The sequence below is a fragment of the Orcinus orca genome, chromosome 19 (genome assembly GCF_937001465.1).
Source record: "Orcinus orca chromosome 19, mOrcOrc1.1, whole genome shotgun sequence".
Classification (NCBI taxonomy): Eukaryota; Metazoa; Chordata; class Mammalia; order Artiodactyla; family Delphinidae; genus Orcinus; species Orcinus orca.
In genome coordinates, this window is record NC_064577.1 from 11,172,069 (window position 1) to 11,191,399 (window position 19,331).

General features: G+C 51.6%; 3 protein-coding genes across 5 annotated transcripts; 1 reads left to right on the plus strand and 2 right to left on the minus strand.

The window, feature by feature from the left end:
* Nucleotides 1-599: 599 nt before the first annotated feature.
* RNF167 (ring finger protein 167) lies at nucleotides 600-4,653 on the minus strand. Of its 2 annotated transcripts, XM_004266992.4 has the most exons (9): nucleotides 4,517-4,653; nucleotides 4,352-4,432; nucleotides 2,957-3,082; nucleotides 2,764-2,851; nucleotides 2,484-2,574; nucleotides 2,149-2,254; nucleotides 1,912-2,005; nucleotides 1,186-1,266; nucleotides 600-1,106 (listed from the first exon to the last, which is right to left on the minus strand). In XM_004266992.4, exons 1-9 carry the CDS (start codon nucleotides 4,598-4,600, stop codon nucleotides 808-810), a joined length of 1,050 nt encoding a protein of 349 aa, XP_004267040.1. In that variant the 5' UTR covers nucleotides 4,601-4,653; the 3' UTR covers nucleotides 600-807. The 2 variants fall into 2 exon arrangements, with proteins under 2 accessions (XP_004267040.1, XP_033278996.1); XM_033423105.2 differs by lacking the exon at nucleotides 2,957-3,082.
* A 78-nt stretch (nucleotides 4,654-4,731) lies between these two features.
* On the plus strand, nucleotides 4,732-8,406 carry SLC25A11 (solute carrier family 25 member 11). 2 transcript variants are annotated; one of them, XM_033423104.2, is made up of 8 exons: nucleotides 4,732-5,042; nucleotides 6,308-6,460; nucleotides 6,544-6,750; nucleotides 6,934-7,024; nucleotides 7,106-7,196; nucleotides 7,283-7,382; nucleotides 7,463-7,514; nucleotides 7,651-8,406. In XM_033423104.2, the coding sequence occupies exons 1-8, from the start codon at nucleotides 4,732-4,734 to the stop codon at nucleotides 7,804-7,806; spliced, it is 1,161 nt and encodes a 386-aa protein (XP_033278995.1). In that variant the 3' UTR covers nucleotides 7,807-8,406. The 2 variants fall into 2 exon arrangements, with proteins under 2 accessions (XP_033278995.1, XP_012387424.1); XM_012531970.3 differs by lacking the exon at nucleotides 4,732-5,042 and adding an exon at nucleotides 5,470-5,709.
* A 1,708-nt stretch (nucleotides 8,407-10,114) lies between these two features.
* GP1BA (glycoprotein Ib platelet subunit alpha) lies at nucleotides 10,115-12,733 on the minus strand. Its single transcript, XM_004266991.4, has 2 exons — nucleotides 12,611-12,733; nucleotides 10,115-12,380 (listed from the first exon to the last, which is right to left on the minus strand). The coding sequence occupies exon 2, from the start codon at nucleotides 12,372-12,374 to the stop codon at nucleotides 10,548-10,550; it is 1,827 nt and encodes a 608-aa protein (XP_004267039.2). The 5' UTR covers nucleotides 12,375-12,380; nucleotides 12,611-12,733; the 3' UTR covers nucleotides 10,115-10,547.
* Between the last annotated feature and the right edge of the window lie 6,598 nt (nucleotides 12,734-19,331).

Sequence of the window (19,331 nt, forward strand, 5' to 3'; positions counted from 1 at the left end):
TCAGAAGCAGCAGAAGGGTTGAGGCACTACAAAGTCTAGGGTTTTGAGCTTGCTTTCATGTCCAGGATTAAAACCTGCTTCAGGCCTACCTGGCCAGGTGGGCCAGCCCTACCTAGGTCCTCAGTGTGCTAACTGAATTGGTGGATAATGGAATAGAGCCATCCAGACCAAGAGAATGGGTCCAGGCCTGCGGGCAAGGCAGAGGCCAGTTGAGTCATCCTCACACGTGGGTGGGGCTCCCCTTCTCAGAGTCACAACAGATGCCTATTGGGGCTGCCCTTAAGACTACAGGTTAGGGCTTCCCTGGTGGCGCAGTGGTTGGGAGTCCGCCTGCCGATGCAGGGGACACGGGTTCGTGCCCCGGTCCGGGAGGGTCCCACATGCCACAGAGCGGCTGGGCCCGTGAGCCATGGTCACTGACCCTGCGCTCCCCAACGGGAGAGGCCACAACAGCGAGAGAGGCTGGCATACGGCAAAAAAAGAAAAAACAAAAAACTACAGGTTAGCCTCCCAGCACTCCCTTGCCCATGTATGGCAGAAAGGGGCAATGCCCCAAAAGGATAAGAAGTTTACCTGTGTGAGAATGATCTCACCCTTAGTCCACAAAAACAATTTTATTAACCCAATAAATGAAAACCCCATCCCTTTGTACCCCCAACCTCTTCAAGAGGATAGAGTTGGGTAAGGGAGAAACCTGGGGTGGAAACGACTCCTATCCCTCGTCTCCTATCCCTCAGCGTAGAAGACAGTAGAGAGGAAGAGGAGCTGTGCAAATAGGTCATCAGAGATGGAGGAGAAAGGGGACTACTAGACCAGGATGGCAGCTGCAGAGGTAGAGGGTGAGGGATCTGTGGAAGACCCAGGAAGGACTAGGGGAGCTGGGGCTAGAGAACCAAAGGAGGTGGGAGGGGTGGGGGTGCAGCCCAGAAGTGGGGTCCGTTCGGAAGCAGGGTGGTCCCTTGGCTCCCCTTCCTCGTCACCCTCTTGCCCCTGGGTTTCTTCCTCCTGCTCCTCATCCCCAGGACCCCGATGGACAGGCTGCTTGCAGATGGGGCAGGTCTTCCGGGTCTGAGTGAGCCAGGGGTCCACACAGCGGATATGATAAGCTGCCAAGAGGAATGAGGTGAAGCGCGTGGTGCCTGCTGGTGGTGGGGGGTGGGGGGGCACAGGAAGTGAGGGCCTCACCGTGAGCACAGGGGAGCACCCTCAGCTTGTCCCCATCCTCATATTCATCCAGGCAGATGGCACACACATCATACTGGTCTCCTGGTGGAAGAAGAAAGGAGTTCTTTTACTGAGCCATCCTGGACCAGGGCCCACAAGAACTCACTGTGAGAGGCCTGTGGTGGAGCTAAACCCCGCAAAAGTTATTTTCTCTGGTTCTACAGAACCAGTGGAAGAGCTGAGACGAGCAGGGTAGAACGTGAGGAATCCGGGGTTAGAACAAGTAAAAAGAAACAGAGGTAAGAAGGGAAGTGGTTTTTTGGGGGGAGGTGTGAGGCTGGAGAGAGAGGGGGTGGGAGGAGCAGAAATGGGGCAGCGCTTCTGCCATAGCCTTATATGGGCACTGGAGGCTCCAGTGCCTAAGACCCAGCCCCTCCTTACCTGTGTCTGCCTTCTCTGGCGGAATCTTCCCCACTCCTTCCATTTTTCTGCTTTCTCCACCTTCTCTCTTATGAGCAAGGTCCTCCACCCCCCTCCAACCCCAACTATTACATTTAATCATTTTTGCTTTCCATTTCCTGCTCTAATCCTGTCCTGTCCTCATTTTACGTGTGCGTAAAAAGAGGAGCAAAGGTGGTATCTCAAGCTGACACCTCCCTGCCATCTCTGCTTCGTTTCTCCTGGGCTCCAACTCCTTCAGAACCAGGGAAATAGTGGGAAAGGCCTGCTCTCCTCCACCCTCCTCACCCTTCTGATAGTCATGTGTAGGAATCTGTTTCAGTTGCTCTTTGGTCAGTCGATTCCTCTGGAGCCGTTTCCTGTGCTGGATACAACGAACTATCTGGTGAAAGGGGGGGGTGGATGGATCAGTCTTAGAGAACAAATCTGGACAATCCCATACAAACCAGCCCTATCTTGCAACCCCAGAGCCAGTCTGGCTTTAAAGGCCTCAGCTCTTCCCGTCTTGGTCCCTGAACTACTCACCATCACTGCTCCCATGGCCAAAACCAGCAGTCCCACGATCCCTGTGAAAGGGATGAGGTAATAGCCCAAGGGGAAGCTATTGTCTGGGACCAGAAGCACCCGAGCCCTGGGAAAAGGAAGACGAATATCAGAGGGGCAGGAAAGGCAAAGGGACAAAGGAAGAGGGACAAAGTAACTGGCTCTGGACAGGGCCCACGGAGGGGGAAGGGGATGGGAAGAAAGTACCAAGAGGCAGAGCATGATGGGCCTGAGGCTGGATGGTTGGGACACGGGCTTGGACTCCAGGTTGGCATGGAAGTGCTGAAGGAAGAGTGGGAAGGAGGGACATGTCCTACCCCTTCTCGTAGACAAAGAGGGCACGCAGGTACTCGGAGCTTCTCTCCCCAATAAACACAGACGGGATCCAGATCTGCTGCTGGATTTCCTCTGCAGGGATTAGGGCATTACACTGGGGACCCAACCTTCCACATGAATCCTTTGGTAACTCTGGCATTTCACTCTCTTGCCCCATTCCACCTAAAGGACTGATTTCTTTTCCCTAAGGCTTCAGCCCTCCCGCCATCTCTCAGTCTAAGCTCTACTGAAAACCCAGCTGTCCAGATCCTCCAACCTTACCACTATTCCACACCATATTCAGAAGTTCATTGGAATTCACATTGTGTACCACAGCTGCACCATACCCAGCCTTCTGAGCATTTAGGACCTAGGGAGACAAGGCAAATAAAGAGCCATCATGGGCCTTGCCACCTTTCATTCCTGGTGCCTTTTTTACCCTCAGCCTCCCAGCTCCCACTCCACATTCAGCAACCTTGAGGTCAAAGTTGCAGTCGAATCTTCGAAGCAGTGCAATAAAGACTGACCCGTTGACCGGGGCTGGGGGTGGTGGGGCAATGGGACTGCAGGCATTGTCTGGGTGAGCCTCCACAAGGAAGCCCTGGAGAAGAGAAGCAAACAACAGCTGGATTTCATCTCCCTAGGTGCTGCTCCCCACAGGTCCCACCAAGCACAGTGGCCCCCACAGGTCAGTGGGGTCTGAGCCCACTGGGGTCTGAGCTCATTCCTGGGGTCTGAGCATCCCACCAAAGTCGGACATCTACCTCTTCTCTTAGCCTCCTGAAGATGCAATCACATCAAACAACGTCCCTTTCCCACACCCTCCATCATCCCTCTCCCTTTCCCAGATGAGCTTATACTCCACATTCCTAGCTAATTGTTTTGCCTTCCAGTTTCCCACTGATTGTAATTCAATTCTCCATTCATCCACATCACTTTCTCAAGTTGTTTCACATTCCCTGCTCTAATACATACTCTTAGGGAACATATTCCCCTGTTTAAAAAAAACACAAGACCAAACACAAATGGAGTTACTTGTGCTGACTCCCATGTCACCAAACTCAATACTTAATTATAATTTTAGCCTCCCCCAGGAATGGAATCTTAAACCACTGTATCTGGAATTACTTGGTCAGCACTAGTGAGGTAATCTGCCTGGTAGACCCCTGCAGTCCCCTAAAGAAAGGAGATCTTTGCTACTAGCAAAGACAATCAAATCTTTGCTAGTATAACTTCCTTGCCCAACCCCCTTCTGGCTATAAGTCTTTCATTTTGTATAGTTTTCAGAGATCCTTTCTATCTGCTAGGTGGAATGCTGCCTGATTCATGGGTCATTAAATAAAAGCCAGTAAGAGCTTTGAAATTTACTCAGTTGAATTTTTTTTAACACCTCCTTTAATTTTCCAATTACTCATCTCACAAACAACTATACTGATATCTATGGCCCAACTGAGTTCTTGCTATGTGGCAGTCTTTGTGAAAAACTACTACAAAACTGCTTATCTAATTCTCACAATAATACATCTTATAACTTCTATTATTATCTCATTTTACAGTAAAACAAACAAAGGCTCAGGTAATTTGCCCAAGGTCATAAAACCAGTAACTGGCTCTAGAGACCCTATTGATAGGCACCACTCGTCCTGCCTTTTATCTTAGTCCACTTTCAGTCTCCCTTCTAAGGCTCAGAGTTCTAGAAGTAGACTTTGTATTCTCCCTTCAGATTCTGGATTCCACCACACTAGATGTGTTCTTGCACTTAGTTCCTAACTTGACTCTCTTCCTACCTCCAGCTTCCCCCAAGAAAGGCTCCTCAACCCCTACCCAGCAGGGAGAATTCAGGGAAACAGGAAAGAGGGAAGAAAATCACCTGAAGTCCCTCCTGGCTCAAGGCAGCCCCAAAGAGAGCTGGGAGGTCTGCAAAGTCCATGCTGGCATTGTGGTCCGAGATCTGCGGACAAAAGAGTCCATGTTTGTCCTTCAGCCTGCAACCTCTCCCTTCAGCGCCCTTCCCCTAACGTCCCCTCAGACTCACCGCTCGAATGAGCCCCCGGATGGGGGCCGCTCCCCACAGCACAGTGGCCACAACCACAGGAAGCGGGAAGGCCGCAGGGTGCATGGCAGCGGGAGGGGAGAGGCGGAGGAGGCCGCGTCCCGATAACAGGAGCAGAAACGGAGTTCTGCGCCCTCTCTTGCCCTCCTTCAGGATCCCAGGGGTCCAACCACCCCCAGGTCCCACTTCCCAGCTACATGGGGGCGCGGGGAAGGACCCCCGACTCGGGGATTGAGACAGCCAACCCGTTTAATGGAGCTGGGAGGGAGACACCAAAAATACCCCTTTCTGGTACAGGAATAATACGGGGAAAGGGAACGGAGGCAAGCACAGGTGACAGAAAAACTTCTGGAAGGGTGGGGGAGCTCAAGGAGGTGGGACTTCCGGCCAGGTGGGCCGTCTTTCCATCCCCTGGAAGAGGATTTCCGGCAAAGACAGTCAGGCCGCTTCCAGCAATGGACGCTCAAGACGAAGGACTTCCGGTCCTAAAAGGCCGATTAAAAGAAAGGTTAGAGGTGGAGAGAGTGCCTGTGGAGATGAAAGGAGCACCGAGGCCCCAGAAGACAACTTAGTCGCTTCTCCGCGCTAGTGCCCGGGATCCCTCAGCTGCCCAGTTTACAAACCTCTCTTCCTCTCTCTGGCCGCCGCCGCCGCCGCACCTTCAAGTCTCGCGAGAGTCCTCACCACACTTCCTCCCACCTGCTGACAGCTTCCTGTATCTATCGCGAGAAACCGCCTAACTCTGGCTAGTCTAACTCACTCGATCTCGCGAGATCTTCAAATACCCTCCTCTCGATTTTCCCGCGACTCCAATTCGATAAAAATTGCACCTATGCTCTTGCTGCCTAAATAGCTGCACCCCGTCCCCTCACCCATTCTTGAAGCTCCTCCTTCAGCTCCGCCTTACTCCCGGACGCCTTTGCGCTCGCGCCTGCGCCTGCGCCAACTTCCAGCTGGCGCTGGCCCTGAGCGCCGGGGCGTGCGCGCGCGCCCTCGCCCCTGTTGCGCGCGCGGTGTCACCTTGGGCGCGAGCGGGGCCGCGCGCGCACGGGTCCGGGAGCCGAGGGCCATTGAGTGGCGATGGCGGCGACGGCGAGTCCCGGGGCTAGTGGGGTGAACGGGAAGCCCCGTACCTCCCCTAAGTCCGTCAAGTTCCTGTTTGGGGGCCTGGCCGGGTAAGCTCAGGCCCCAGGGATGGGACAGGAGGAGGCAGGGACGGGTGCCAGGAACCGGGCCCTGTTCTTTGGGTGTGTTGCAGTGAACCGAGGTGACACGGGGTCATTGCTGTCCCCATCGTATTACGAGGTCCTTGATGGGCTGCTAGGATCTTTTCACCCATCGCAGGGCCCCTTCTGGGCTGCATACACGGCCCCCACCGGGCCACCAGAGTTTCCCAACCCATTGCTTGGCTCTGCGGGGCTGTTTGGGGTTTCAGGTCATTGCATGGCTCCTGCTGGACTACGTGGAGTCCCAGGTCATGAATGCCCACCTCTCCTCCTTGGGTCGGACTGCATGCAATCTCTTGGTCACTGCTTGACACCCTGGGAGCTGCATGGAACACTCATTGCATGGCACCTACTGGACCCCTGGACTTTTCAGACCCATTGCTCTTGGTACACGCAGAGACTCTTGTACACATGCCCACCAGCCTCCTGAACATGTAGTCAATCGCATGGCAGGCCCTGCCCTTTGTGATCTCTTGTTGCCGGTCTCCAGGGGGCTTTGGTAGATCTGGGACACCTAGCTCTTGACTCCACCCCTGTCTTCCCCCAGGATGGGAGCTACAGTTTTTGTGCAGCCCCTGGACCTAGTGAAGAACCGGATGCAGCTGAGTGGGGAAGGAGCCAAGACACGAGAGTACAAAACCAGCTTCCATGCTCTCACCAGCATTCTGAGGGCAGAAGGGCTGAGGGGCATTTACACCGGGTACTGGGGCCAAAGGATGGGGGTAGCGTGTGGGTTGACAGCTCTAGACTTTGGCTTGATGCACTGACTCCTTCGCTCCCCAGGCTGTCAGCTGGCCTGCTGCGCCAGGCCACCTATACCACTACTCGCCTTGGTATCTATACTGTGCTATTTGAGCGCCTGACTGGGGCTGATGGTACACCCCCTGGCTTTCTGCTGAAGGCCCTGATTGGCATGACTGCAGGTGCAACTGGTGCCTTTGTGGGAACACCAGCTGAGGTGGCTCTTATCCGCATGACCGCTGACGGCCGGTGAGTTCCAGGTCTGAGCCTGTCCCCAGCCCCATTCCCTGGAATCTAGAATGAAAGAACTGATTTCTTATTCTAGATGAGCACAGCATTCACCTGTTCACAGCATGCTGGCCTCCATTTCTTTGCTCCTGTGGGAGCAGGGTGGTCTATCCCAAACTTGGCCTCTCCCTACCTTCCCACCAGGCTTCCAGCTGACCAGCGCCGTGGCTACAAAAACGTGTTTAATGCCCTGATTCGAATTGCCCGGGAAGAGGGCGTCCCTACACTATGGAGGGTGAGTGAAGGGGCTGGAGACTGGGGATGTGGGGTCAGGTCTTGGGCATTTCTGACTTCTCCCCCATCCCCCCCACCCCAGGGCTGCATCCCTACCATGGCTCGGGCCGTCGTCGTCAATGCTGCCCAGCTCGCCTCCTACTCCCAGTCCAAGCAGTTTTTACTGGACTCAGGTGAGACCCAGAGCTGGGGCCTCAGCTCCCAGCCTAGCCTGGGCCAGCTCTGAGCTGACTGCCACCCCCTGCTCTGCCTCCTCCAGGCTACTTCTCTGACAACATCCTGTGCCACTTCTGTGCCAGCATGATCAGTGGCCTGGTCACCACTGCTGCCTCTATGCCTGTGGACATTGTCAAGACCCGGTGAGTATGCAGACCTGGGCCTGGAGAAGGACGGGAGAGCCCTCTTTATGTCTCTCATGCCCCTGCCTCCTCTCCTTCAGGATCCAGAACATGCGAATGATTGACGGGAAGCCGGAATACAAGAACGGGCTGGTGAGGAAGAAGGGCTAGGGGCTTGGGCTGCCAGATTGGATGCCCTGGGAGTGGGGGTGGGGGATAGCTGGGTAAGAGGAAGAGGGTCCCAGAGGCCAGGTCCCAACCTCAGTGCCGTGCCTGCCTGGCTGTCTAGGATGTGCTGGTGAAGGTCGTCCGCTACGAGGGCTTCTTCAGTCTGTGGAAGGGCTTTACACCATACTATGCCCGCCTGGGTCCCCACACTGTCCTCACTTTCATCTTCTTGGAGCAGATGAACAAGGCCTACAAGCGTCTCTTCCTCAGTGGCTGAGGCGAGCGAGGGGCCTGGAGCTGCTGTGCCGGGGCTCCCACTCGCCCGCTACTCCTACAGTCAGTGTGCCCCCCGGGGGACCTAGACTCTGCTGCCCTGGGCCCCGCTATTTATTTTCCCTCCACAGTATGGTTCCCTCCTCTGTGATAAGGGACTTGTGGTCTGTCCTGCCCCTGCTCCAGCTCGCCCTCCTTGCCCTAATCATCATGATCTCTCTGTCCCTGCCTGTGCCCTGCACAGAGGTGGGAAGCTCCCTGCAGATTCCTGGTCTCCTCTTGGGTATTAGTTTCAGGGCACATAGTACAGCAGAAGGCCCCCCCTTCTCAGTGGGGAAACCAAGGCAGAGCTGAGGGGACAGGAGAGAGCCGAAGCTGTCAAGATGATCAAAGGTCTGCAGTGGGAGGACATGGCCCTTCCTTCCTCCACCTCACTGAGGACGTAATCAATAAATTGGATTGATGACACCACCCCCAAATCTGGAGAGCTGTGGGCACAGGAGGGGGAGGAGACTGGACAAAGAAGCGGATGCCCCTGGAGAACAGGAACTGGAGTTTTTAAAAAAAGTTATTAAAGAAAAAGTACCCGCTGTTTTTATGCAAATGTTATGTAAGTCAGTCGTGTTGCAGCAGCTGAAGGGTGAGAAAAACCCAAGCTCCAGGCCCTGTGTGTTGCTTCCTAGCCCCTCGTTCAAGAATACAACAGACGCCCAGGTCATCTCATGTAATCCCCAGGAAAAATCTCTGGGGTCTGGTGACTGTTTCTGCAGCCTGAAGAGGGAGGGAATAGAGTCTGAGAGGGGAAAGCTGACCTGTCAGGGGCAGAGTGGGCATGGAGCCGGGCCCCCAGAGCCTGGAGGCTTGATGTGGGCTGTAAGCTGGGGAGAGTGACTGCCTTCTCCATTTCTTTAGGAGATGTGTGACTCCCAGGCCCTGCCCTCATGGAGCTTAGGAACCTCTTGGGGCATAAAAGGGCATAGGAAGGTCAATTGGAAGGAGGGCTGGGCGGCACGAGGCCTGAAGGTTTCTCCTGAGCCAGGACGGGACAGGCAGGCCAGGGGACAGGCAGACGGCAGGTGGGAACTGTCACCTTGGCAGAACCTCGTCAGTAGAAGAAGTTGAGCTCAGCAGCCTGGCGGTGCAGCCGGGCCCTCCCACCTCTGCCTCTTTTCTTACCCTCTCCATGCACATGCTGGCCTGGGCCACAGGGGCCGCTTTGAGACACTTGAAGCCTGGACCTTGTCCTTAAGGAGTGCCAAGTCCAGACGGGAGGATGACACAGGGAAACTGGGAGTCAGCAACAGACCGCTGCAGGGGGATGTGGGGCACCCGGGCCAGCCTGGGCGAGGGGAGACAGTGCACAGTACCCGACTGGCCAGGGAAGTGGGGTGGGGCAGCACTCCTGGCCCACTGAGAGCAAAGGCTTAGAGGAGAAACGCGGGGGAGCAGGTGATCTCTGCAAAGTTTGTAATAGCTGGAGCACAGGCTGTGAAGTGTCTGCTGTGGGAGGGGAAGCTGCATTGTTAGATGGGTTGGTGCACGGAAATCCTCGATCGCCAAGCTCAGGAGTTGTCCTCTATCGGAAATAGTTCAGAGCAGGAGAAAGATGCGGTCGGGGTTTCAGGTTAGGAGGATTCTTCCTGCACCATCTGGAGGAAGGGGTCTCCATGGAGCCAGAAAGGCTCAGCCCTCACTCCCATTCTCTGGGCCCTAAATGCTGGCTTGGGCTGGAGGCAGGAGAGAAAGCTCTGCCCAACGTGGTCAGGTGAATGGCAGAATTCATGGCACCAGGGGAGAGAACTGGGCTCCATCTGCCTTCCTCCTGGCTTGACAGCAGGAAACTGAGAGTAGTTCAGTAAAACCCACTAAGATGGTACTCACTGCCAGGCCCTCCCCTCCCCTGTCCTGCTGCCCTGGGCAAAGCAGGAGAGCTGCGTTTCTGAGGCCACAGGTGCCAGGAGGCACCCACCTGTCCTAGTACTGCAGGTTGCAGGCAGATAGCCTCAGTGGTACCACTGAGCTCCCAGGAAACTTCTGGATCTTGAGCTGGAACTTGCTTGTGGTTGGCCTGGTGGGTGGTTACCCTTGGAGGAGGGAAAAGGCGGCCCAGGCAGGGGAAGTGCAGGCCAAGACTAGAGCTTTTGGGGGTGAGCAGTGCAACTAGGGTGGGGCAGCTGGGGCCTTGGGAATGCTGGTGACGGTGCCCCAGCCTCGTTTCCCTCTCCAAAAGAACGAACATTCTATTTTTAAATTATTTTTATGATACAAATAATATATGATGGTGGAAAACCAGAAAATGCTAAGCAGAGAAATAGAAAATAAAACCACCCGTATTTATACCACCCAGAGACAATCAGGGCTCACATCGTGACATCTCTTCCCAAGTTTCCTTCAATACACGGATACATGTGAGAACTGTGCTATATTCTGTTTGTTGTTTGCTTTTTCCTAAAACTTCCCCAAAGTGATGGTAATAACCTAGTGTAGTGGTCTGGGAACCCCGCCATCCATGCAGCATTAGGAGCTCTCTTTGTTCTGTGGCCCACCCAACTTCTCCATCTCACTACCTCTCCAGATATGCTGGGTCTGGGATTGTGTGCCCGGGGTGTGCAGAGGAGGCTCCTGACAAAGAAGCAGTAACGAAGCCCTCCCCCGACCCTGTACTCTGTACCCACCCGCCCCCAGCTAGATCCCAATAGGAAAGCCCATCAGAGTCTCTCTCGAGGTCCCCAAACCACCCCCCCCTCAGAGGCTGTGGCCAGAGTACCTAACAGCCACTGTCCCCAGCAGGTCCTGACCACGACCCATGCTCAGGGCTGAGGGCCGCCGTCCTGCCAGCAGAGGCCCCACACGGCCATTAGGCCGCACCCACAGGAAGAGGCTAGAGCGGAAAGTGGGGAGCGAGCCTTGGAGGAAAAGCAGCCAGGCCCGGGCCACTGTCACTTGCCTTCCCCTCTGCAGCTCTAGATGCGAGGTGTGCGTGACTGTGGCCAGGGCCTGTGGTTTCACGTGCTGGACCCAGAACAGCAGCAGGATGAGGACCACAGAGGCAAACAGGAGCCAGAGGAGACCCAAGATATAGAAGCCCAGGAAGAGGCAGCAAAAGTCAGAGTTGAGAAAAGGGTCGTTTCTGGAACTCTCCACATTCCACTGAGCCACCCCCTGGGCCTTCAGGAGGTTGACAAATTCAGAGATGGTGGCTGTGGTGGATTCTAAGATAGTGGGAAGTGAAGTGGGTTCAGTGGAGGTTAAGGATACGGTGGGTTCTGAGGTCTTGCTTGTGGGCTCTGGGGTGCTCGGGGCTGTGGGCTCTGGGGTGCTCGGGGCTGTGGGCTCTGGGGTGCTCGGGGCTCTGGGCTCTGGGGTGCTCGGGGCTCTGGGCTCTGGGGTGCTCGGGGCTGTGGGCTCTGGGGTGCTCGGGGCTCTGGGCTCTGGGGTGCTCGGGCTTGTGGGCTCTGGGGTGCTTGGGCTTGTGGGCTCTGGGGTGGGTTTTAGCGTTTTGGAGAATGTGATGGGTCCTGTAGAAATTCGGAACGTGGTCTGTTCCTTAGTTGGAGGCAAGGAGGACACTTGGGGGCCTAGCAGAGCAGTCGGCAGTGAGTAAAGCAGGCCCCAGTGGGTGGTGTGGGCACTGGTGTGGGTAGAGAAGCTGCCCGCAGCCCTTGTGGTAGGCACCTTGTCATCCTCTTCGTAGACATCGTAGTCTATGCTGTCCCTGTCGCCAGGGGTGTGGCAGCCCTCCCCTGAGTAGGTGTAGACAAACGTGTTGGGCAAATTGACACACCCCACGCTCGTCACGTTGGGGGTCATGGCCTTGGCGTCCACACCCTCCTTCCATATGTACACGTTGTTGGCATTGTCCTGCAGCCAGTGGCTGAAATAGAGGATCCCGCAGTCACAGAACCAGGTGTTGTCGTGGAAAAAAGCAAAAGGCAGGAGGAGGTCCCCAAAGAAGCCCTTTGGTATCGTGCGCAGCAAGTTCCGCTGGAGGTAGAGGGTGTCAAGTTCCTCCAACCCATCCAGGAACCCAGGGGGCAGCTCACTCAACCCGTTTTCAGCCAGGTTGAGCTTCTTCAGCTTGGGCGTGGGCTGCAGGAGCCCGGGGGGCAGAGTCTTCAGCTTGTTGCCACGCAAGTAGAGCTCATGGAGGTGGCTCAGGCCATCCAGGGCATCAGGAGACAATGAGGCCAGCTCGTTGAAGGAGACGTCCAGGGTATAGAGTGCTGGCAGCGCCCGTCCCAACAAGGGCAGGCTTCTCAGCGAATTGTGGGATATAATCAGGGTCTCCAGCCGGGGCAGTGTCGCGTCAGTCTGCAGGCTGGTCAGCTGGCTCTTCTCCAGGTGCAGCTGAGTGAGGTGAGTCAGACTCACCATGGACACCATGGAGAAGGTGCCCAGGGGGTTCCCACCCAGGCGGAGGATGTTGGTTTCTGCTTGCAGATCTGGAGGCGGCGCCTTCAGCCCCTTATTTTCACAGTTCATTTCCACCTCGCTGGCCACTTTGCTGATGCCACAGATGGGGTGGGAGTGCGAAGGGCTTGGCAGCAGGAGCAGCAAGAGGAAGAGAGGCATGGGGACCTGTGGGCAAGGGGGGCTTGAGAGTGGGCACCCCTCCGCCCCCCGGCAGTATTCCTCCAGGCCCTAGCCCCCACTGCAGCCTCCAAGATCCCTTCCAGAAACTCAGCTCCCACACCTCCCCCCTTCCACTCCCTTTTCCTCCCCTTGCCCCCTGAAGCCTAAACTGCTAGCTCCAGGTCCTTGGCTGGTATCCGTCCCTCAGGCCCCCTCCTCCCCCGGCCCCAGCTTACAGGCCAGCAGAAAGACCTCCGGAGCCACAGAGCTTCTTCCAGGGTGTGACTTGGGCCTTCTCTCTTCCAGCTCCAGGGAGGGCCTGGTCAGCGGCAGGAAGGGGGTGGAGATGGGGAGGAAATGCCAGCCTGATAGGGGCTCCTGGGACCCGGGGAACGGTCTCGCTCCCGGACACAGGCCTTTATCACCTCCTTCCACAACTTTCCCCAAGCCCTCCTTTTGGTCCTGCTCTTGCCTACTGTCCTCCTACACCAGGAGATTGGGGGTGGACTCCAGCCACCACTCTCTTCCAGCTTTTAAAAAAACCTCTCCAGCTGCCCCTGTCATTTCCGCTTCACAGCTGCATTCTTTTTTCTTCTTTTTTTTCTTTGTTTTGGCCACACCACACGGCATGCGGGATCTTCCCCGAACTTGTGCCCTCTGCATTGGGAGTGCAGTCTTAACCACTGGACCACCAGGGAAGTCCCACAGCGGCATTCTTCGAACTGCCTAACTTTTACCCTCACCTCCCCCTCCCTCCTCATACCACTCTAGGCTGTTTCTCCCCCACCCCCACTCCATGGACTCAGTTCTTACCATGGTCGCCATTGACCCCCAAGCCTCTCCGTCCACTGGGCACTCCTCCACCTGATCTTGTTTTCCGAAGCCTGAACACCTGTGGCCACTCCCACTTTGGGACTCATGACAGTAATTTTTTCCTTTTTTAGGTTTTTCTTTTTAAATTTATTTTTAAGCTTATTTTTTATTGAAGTATAATTGATTTACAATGTTGTGTTCATTTCTGCTGTTACCGCAAAGTGACTCAGTTATACACATATACACATTCTTTTTCATATTCCTTTCCATTATGGTTTATCCCAGGGTGTTGAATACAGTTCCTTGTGCTACACAGTAGGACCCTGTTGTTTATCTGAGAGTAAGTTTTTCTTGGTTTTCCTCTTGCCTCTCTGGCTGACCCTTCTCAATGTCCTTTGTGGATTCTTCTTCCCCTGCCCTTCATGAAAAATTAACATGCCCCCAGAATTCGGTCTTTGGCCCTCCTCTTCTCTTATGCTGCACGAACGCCTGAGAGTCTCCTCGTCCATTCCCTTGCCTTCGACCACCACCTGTCCCCCAGTGACTCTCAAACCTTTGTCTCTAGCCCAGGCCCCTCTCCTGAGACCCGAACACATATGTCCCACTGCCTTTTGGATTTCTTGGCTCTCCCAAAGGCCCTGAAGCAATATGTTCAAAACTGAGCTCATCATCTGTCTCCAAAGAGCTAATCCTCCTGCGTTGTCCAACCTGGTGAGCGGTTCTGTCATCCACTCATTTATCTATAGCCTTTCAGCCAGAACAAACATCCCTGACAGTCATCTTTAACTCCCCCCTCCACTCCCACGTGCAACCTGCTACCAGGTCCAGCTGATTTTACCTCCTTTTTTTTTTTAAGAATTCTTTTTTTTTAATTAATTAGTTTATTTATTTGGCTACGCCGGGTCTTATTTGCAGCACACGGGATCTTCGTTGCCTCATGTGGGATCTTCATTGTGGCATGCGGGATCTAGTTCTGTCCAGGGATTGAACCCAGGCCCCCTGCATTGGGAGCGTGGAGTCTTAACCACTGGACCGCCAGGGAAGTCCCTGATTTTACCTCCTAATGCCCCTCAAACCCACCCCTTCCCATCCCCCCTGCCACCATTCCTTGTCCAGGGTGCCATGTTCTCTCCACTGCTTCACTGCAGCAGCCTCCCCAATGCTCTCCCAACTTTCTAACTCCCCTCCTTCTCCCCACCTAAGTGGTCGTTCAGAAATGCAGATTTGCTCATATCCTTCCACTGCCTGAAAGTCACCAATGGCTCCTTGTAGCCCTCAGGAGGGAGTCTAACGTCCCTAACATGGCCTACGGGGTCCTGCGTGATCTGACCCTTGCTCACCTGTCCAGCCCCATCTCTTAACACTCCACCCTTCACTCTAGGTTATTCTCTTTCTTGTGCCTGGACCCTTCTTCTCACCCCTTATCCCCTTCTGCCTAACTCTTACTTATCTGGAAGGTTCCAGCCCAGAATTTCTTCCTCTGGAAAGCCTTTCAGGACTTCCCAAGACCAGGTAAGGTGCCTGTTTCAGAAAGTCAGCCATCATATCTGTTGGTCCATGGCCCCTTCCAATGATGAAAATGTCCTATCAACTGTCCCTAGAAGGGGCACCATGCAGCCGCATGAGCCTGCTCCTATCTGCTGACTGGACAAGGGGTGGACACTTGAGCCAGATGCAGTTAATCCATAGACTTGCCATGTATATAATTTGCCGGCTGCAAAAAGTACTTGAAAACATGGAGGAAATGAGGCACTAAGCAGCAAGAAGTGAGGGGGAGAGCTGCATACACAGAGGCCCTGACCTGGAGTAAGGCCCCTAAGGCGGTTGGTTTTTTGCTGCTTTGGCACCAATTAGGATTTTTAGTTGTAAGTAACAGGAAATGTTCTGCCTAATTTAGGCTGAAAAGGAATTTATTAAAAATACATTTTGGACTTCCCTGGCAGTCCAGTGGTTAAGACTCCACGCTTCCACTGCCGGGGACAGTGGTCAGGGAACTAAGATCCTGCATGCCGCGTGGTGCGGCCAAAATAAAAATAAAAATATGTTGGCTACTTCACAGACTTCTCAGTGAGGGCTGCAGAACCAGACGTGGGACTGTGTAGCTAGGAGCAGTGCCCAGAACCAGGCTGCAGAACCAGTCTGGTGAGCAAATCTCTGCTCCTGCTGCAAGACCAGGTTGCTGAAGCTTGCTCCACTGCAGCTGCTGAGCCAGGAACTCAGTGTTACCACAACCTCCCGGCTGCACAGAGAGAATCCTGCATCATCCCTACCCCGTTGTGATACTCACTCCTGATTCAGAGTCTGGGTGTGAGTCTGATTGGTCTTGTACCTGTGACCCAGCTGCAAGGGAGTCTGGGAAAGCAAGTATCTGGCATTTTCAGCTTCTGTAATAGGAGGCAGGTTCTGCTTCTCCAGAGATTTCTAAGTTGAAGGATTTTGCAGACATAGAGAAGAGAGTCATATACTTTGGGACCTACTGAAATGGTCCTAATGTTTTATTTTCTTCACGTGTCGACATCCTGAATTGTTGCTAATATTACATCTTTGAATGTTTGGGAGTAACCCTACTTGGCCATTATGAATTATTCTTTAAATATAATTATAGGTTGGTTTGCTCACATTTTAGTTAGAACTTTTACATCGAAGTTAGAAAATAGGAGTGGCCCATAGATTTCTTTTGAGGGGCCTTTGTCTTATTCTGTTCTTTTATTTTGTTATCAGAGTTATACTGGCCTTGTAAAATAAATTGGAAATTTTTAGAGCCTCTGGAAAAGTTAGAGATCATAGGGATTTTCCATGCAGTTTTGGTGGAATTCATCTATGAAACCGTCTGGACCTGATGACATTTGGGGGAAAGCTCCTTGAATACCTTTCCAATTCCTACTCTGATTGTTTGTCTATTGAAGTTTCTACATCTTGAGTCAATTTTGGTAACTGATATTTTTCTAATAAAATATCTAGTTCATGTGGCAGTTCAATGTATTATTGCAAGTTTGAGCATTTTATACTTCTATCATTTGTTAACAGCTCCATATCTGTAGTTATGACCCCTAATGCTGTTTATTTGTATTTTTGCTCTTTCTCTTTTCTGTCTTCCTCCCTGCCCTTCTTTCTTTATTCACCAGACTTGCCAAAGATTGGTCTATTTTACTGGACTAAAGAACCAGATTTATTATTTTACTAGTCAATTGTTGGGGTTTTTTATTTGATGACAGGTGTCTACTTTTATCTTTAATAATTTCTCATACTTTGAGCTTATTTTCTTTTTTTAACCAATTTATTTTTAAAGGATTGTCTTTTTAAACAATATTTTTGTTTATTTATTTATTTACTTGGCCGCGCCGGGTCTTAGCTTTGGCACACGGGATCTTCATTGTGGCATGCGGGAATGTGGGACCTTTTTTTTTAGTTGCAGCATGCAGGCTCTTAGTTGCGGCGTGTGGGATATAGTTCCCCGACCAGGGATAGAACCTGGGCCCCCTGCATTGGGAGCACAGAGTCCTAACCACTGGACTACCAGGGAAGTCCCTAAAATTTATTTTATTGAAGTATAGTTGATTTACAACATTTTGTTAGTTTCTGATGAGCTTATTTTCATGTTCTCTTTCTACCTTCTTGAGTTGAAATCTTCGTTGACTTATTTTCAATCTTTCTTGCTTTTCAGGTAAATTCACTTAATTTATACTTTTCATTTGAGTGCTGCTTTGTGCCATCTCACATTTTTTATCATCTAATACCCAAGATGAATATTTGCAATTTTTATATCCAGCATCTATTCCTCTAAAATAAGAGGACCCCCATTTCCTTTTAAGAGATTACACCTCCCCAGATTAGTGCAAACTTGATGGGTGTAGGTATTCTGGCCTCTTGCTTTGGAAACCAAAGTGTCCTTGGAAGTTCCTTCCACTAGACCCTTCCAGTTACCACCTGAGTTCAGCCCAGAGATGTGACCTAATCATGGACAACCATACTCCCTCTCCTAGGATTTCAAATGGTGAATGAGGTGATAAAAGAAGAGAAAATAGAACTGGACTTGATTCATTTCAACAGAGTGCTCAGGAGAAGCTGTAGAATAGTTCGTGCTACTAATTCCTCAGCCTGCCTAATCCCTGAGCAGTCCTGGATTTCCAGTGTTCACTTGTACCCCGTGAGCTTCTGCATCTTTCCAAGAAGTCTGTGTTGGATTAAGTTAGGTAGAGTTGATTTCTGTTGCATGCATCCCAAGAAATCCAATTCAGGGCTCTTGGTTGTGGTTCATTTTTAAAGAGTTTGAGCAGAAGTCGTTAGCTGGAGGTCTACTCGAGACCCATTCAGCTTTTCCTCTTCTTTTTTCTTTTGAGAAATTACTCCTTCCCCATCCTTAGAATTTTTCGTGCGAATGACTCTATCCCAGCTGCATGAGTGAACCTAAGTCAGTCACTAGACTTCCTCCCCTTTGACAAGGACCCTGATACAAGCTGGTCAGGGTAGTCCATGGTCAGAATGATTGGTCCAAGCACAGACACAGGAAGTAAGTTGGTCCTTTCATAACGAAGCCCAAGACTTCTGTTGGATGCTTGAGGTATGCATACTTTCTCTGGCTGTAGACAAGGAAATATGTAACCCCAGGTGAGCTGTTGGCACACATCTTGTGATCACAAGGGGATCTGGCCTTAGGATGAAGCTAATGTCAGGAGAGGTATAATGAAAAAACAATCTCCTTGGCATCATTGAAATGCTGTGTCAAACCAATTTTGAAGTTCAGTGAGCCAAAACTCCTCTTATTTATTCCTTAAACTGATTGGTATTGGAATTGTTACTTGCAACATAATGGGCTTAAAGATTGTATTTTCTATTTTTTCTTTTCTTTTTTTAAAAGTAGAATTACTTACAAAGATATTTTTTTAAATTTCAGGTAGACTTTTAAAAATTAAACTTTTTGTTTTGAGATAATTATTGATTCACATGCAGTTGTAAGAAATAAGACAGAGATTCCGTGTACTCGTTACCCAATTTTCCCTAATGGTAATATCTTGCAAAACTGTAGTACAGGGACTTCCCTGGTGGTCCAGTGGCTAATACTCTGTGCTCCCAAGGCAGGGGGCCCCGGTTCGATCCCCCTTCAGGGAACTAGATCCCACATGCCGCAACTAAAGATCCTGCATGCCGCGACTAAGACCCGGCACAGCCAAATAAATATTTTTTAAAAACTGTAGTACATACAATATCACAACCATGATACTGACATTGTTCTATCAGAACATTTCCGTCACCATAAGGCTTCCTCGTGTTGCTCTTTGATAGCCTTACCCTCTTCCTTTCTACCTCCCCACCCCTCCTTACCCCCTGACAACTACTAATCTGTTCTTCATTGCTATAATCTTGTCGTTTCAAGAATGTTATATAAATGGGATCATACAGTATATAACCTTTTGGAACTTTTTCTTTCCACGCAGCATAATTCTCTGGAGATTCGTACAGGCTGTTGTGTGCGTCAGGAGTCCATTTCTTTTTATTTCTGAGTAGTCTTCCCTAGTATGTATGTTCTGCAGTTTATCTGTTTACCAATGGAAGGACGTGTGGACCGATTCCAGCTATTGGCTTATTACAAATAGATCTGTTATAAACATTAATGTGCAGATTTGCGTGTGAACATAAGTCTTCATTTCCCTGGGAAAAATTGCTCAGGAATGCAATTTCTGGGTCATGTGGTAGTTGCATGTTTATTTGGGGGGGCTTTATCTTTGGGTTATTCTTTGACTTTATCCTGTTTGGGGTTTGCTCAGCTTCTTACATGTGTAAGTTTATGTTTCTTGCCAAATTTGGGTAGTTTTCAGCTATTATTTCTTTGAGAACTGTTTCAGCCTCATCCTCTTTCTCCTCTGTTTCAGCCTCATCCTCTTTCTCCTCTGTTTCTGGGGCTCTGTTGACACAATAGTAGATCTTTTGTTATAGTCCCACAGCTCCCATGGGAGACTATGTTTTTTTAGTCTTGTTTCTCTCTGTTATTCAGAATGGGTGATTTCTATTATTCAATCTTTCAGCTCACTGATTCTTTTCTCTGTCCCCTCCATTCTATTGTTGAGCCTGTTCCCTGACCTTTCGTTTCAGTTATTATATTTTTCAGCTCTAAAATTTCCATTTGGTTCTTCTCTAGATCTTCTA

Bases quoted from the DNA above. Each gene is read 5' to 3' on its own strand.
- SLC25A11 (XM_033423104.2), top strand. From the start codon at position 4,732: ATGGGGGCGCGGGGAAGGACCCCCGACTCGGGGATTGAGACAGCCAAC. The intron at 6,751-6,933 runs GTGAGTTCCAGG...CCTTCCCACCAG, and splicing joins CGCATGACCGCTGACGGCCG to GCTTCCAGCTGACCAGCGCC. The intron at 7,515-7,650 runs GTGAGGAAGAAG...CTGGCTGTCTAG, and splicing joins CGGAATACAAGAACGGGCTG to GATGTGCTGGTGAAGGTCGT.
- RNF167 (XM_004266992.4), bottom strand. From the start codon at position 4,600: ATGCACCCTGCGGCCTTCCCGCTTCCTGTGGTTGTGGCCACTGTGCTG. The intron at 3,083-4,351 runs GTGATTTTCTTC...TCTCTTCTCCAG, and splicing joins TGAGCCAGGAGGGACTTCAG to GGCTTCCTTGTGGAGGCTCA. The intron at 2,006-2,148 runs GTGAGTAGTTCA...CCCTTTCACCAG, and splicing joins TGGCCATGGGAGCAGTGATG to ATAGTTCGTTGTATCCAGCA.
- GP1BA (XM_004266991.4), bottom strand. From the start codon at position 12,374: ATGCCTCTCTTCCTCTTGCTGCTCCTGCTGCCAAGCCCTTCGCACTCC.